This window comes from Penaeus monodon, chromosome 28, assembly GCF_015228065.2.
Source record: "Penaeus monodon isolate SGIC_2016 chromosome 28, NSTDA_Pmon_1, whole genome shotgun sequence".
Taxonomy (NCBI): Eukaryota; Metazoa; Arthropoda; class Malacostraca; order Decapoda; family Penaeidae; genus Penaeus; species Penaeus monodon.
The window spans coordinates 13,663,501-13,663,829 of NC_051413.1; the positions used below are offsets into that span (position 1 = coordinate 13,663,501).

General features: G+C 47.4%; 1 protein-coding gene across 1 annotated transcript in view; it reads left to right on the forward strand.

Annotated features, from left to right (window-relative positions):
• The window catches only part of LOC119591046 (loricrin-like), a 4,120-nt gene that overhangs the window by 682 nt on the left and 3,109 nt on the right, over nucleotides 1-329 (forward strand). Inside the window, exon 3 of the mRNA XM_037939773.1 lies at nucleotides 57-228. Coding sequence (XP_037795701.1) covers nucleotides 57-228 — 172 coding nt within the window. The remainder of the gene's footprint in view (nucleotides 1-56; nucleotides 229-329) is intronic.

Here is a 329-nt window from a genome sequence, read left to right on the forward strand (position 1 = left end):
ATCCTTTGGCGGGGGAGTGAGCAACACTTACAGTGGCCCAAGCAATAACTTCGGAGGCTCTGGCGGAGGCGGTGGAGGAGGATTTGGTGGAGGCTCCTTTGGAGGAGGATCCTTTGGCGGCGGAGGTGGCGGTTCTTTCGGAGGTTCAGGCGGCGGTGTGTCTGGCAGTTACCTGCCACCCTCCGGAAAATAACTGCATCTACAGGAGAAACATATGTTCTATTAAATGTATGTAATGCGTATTCTGAGAATAAATTATTTAACAATCGAGCGATTTTTAGAGTCGTCATTACATGAAAATTAACAAGAACAGTGAATATTCTCGATTC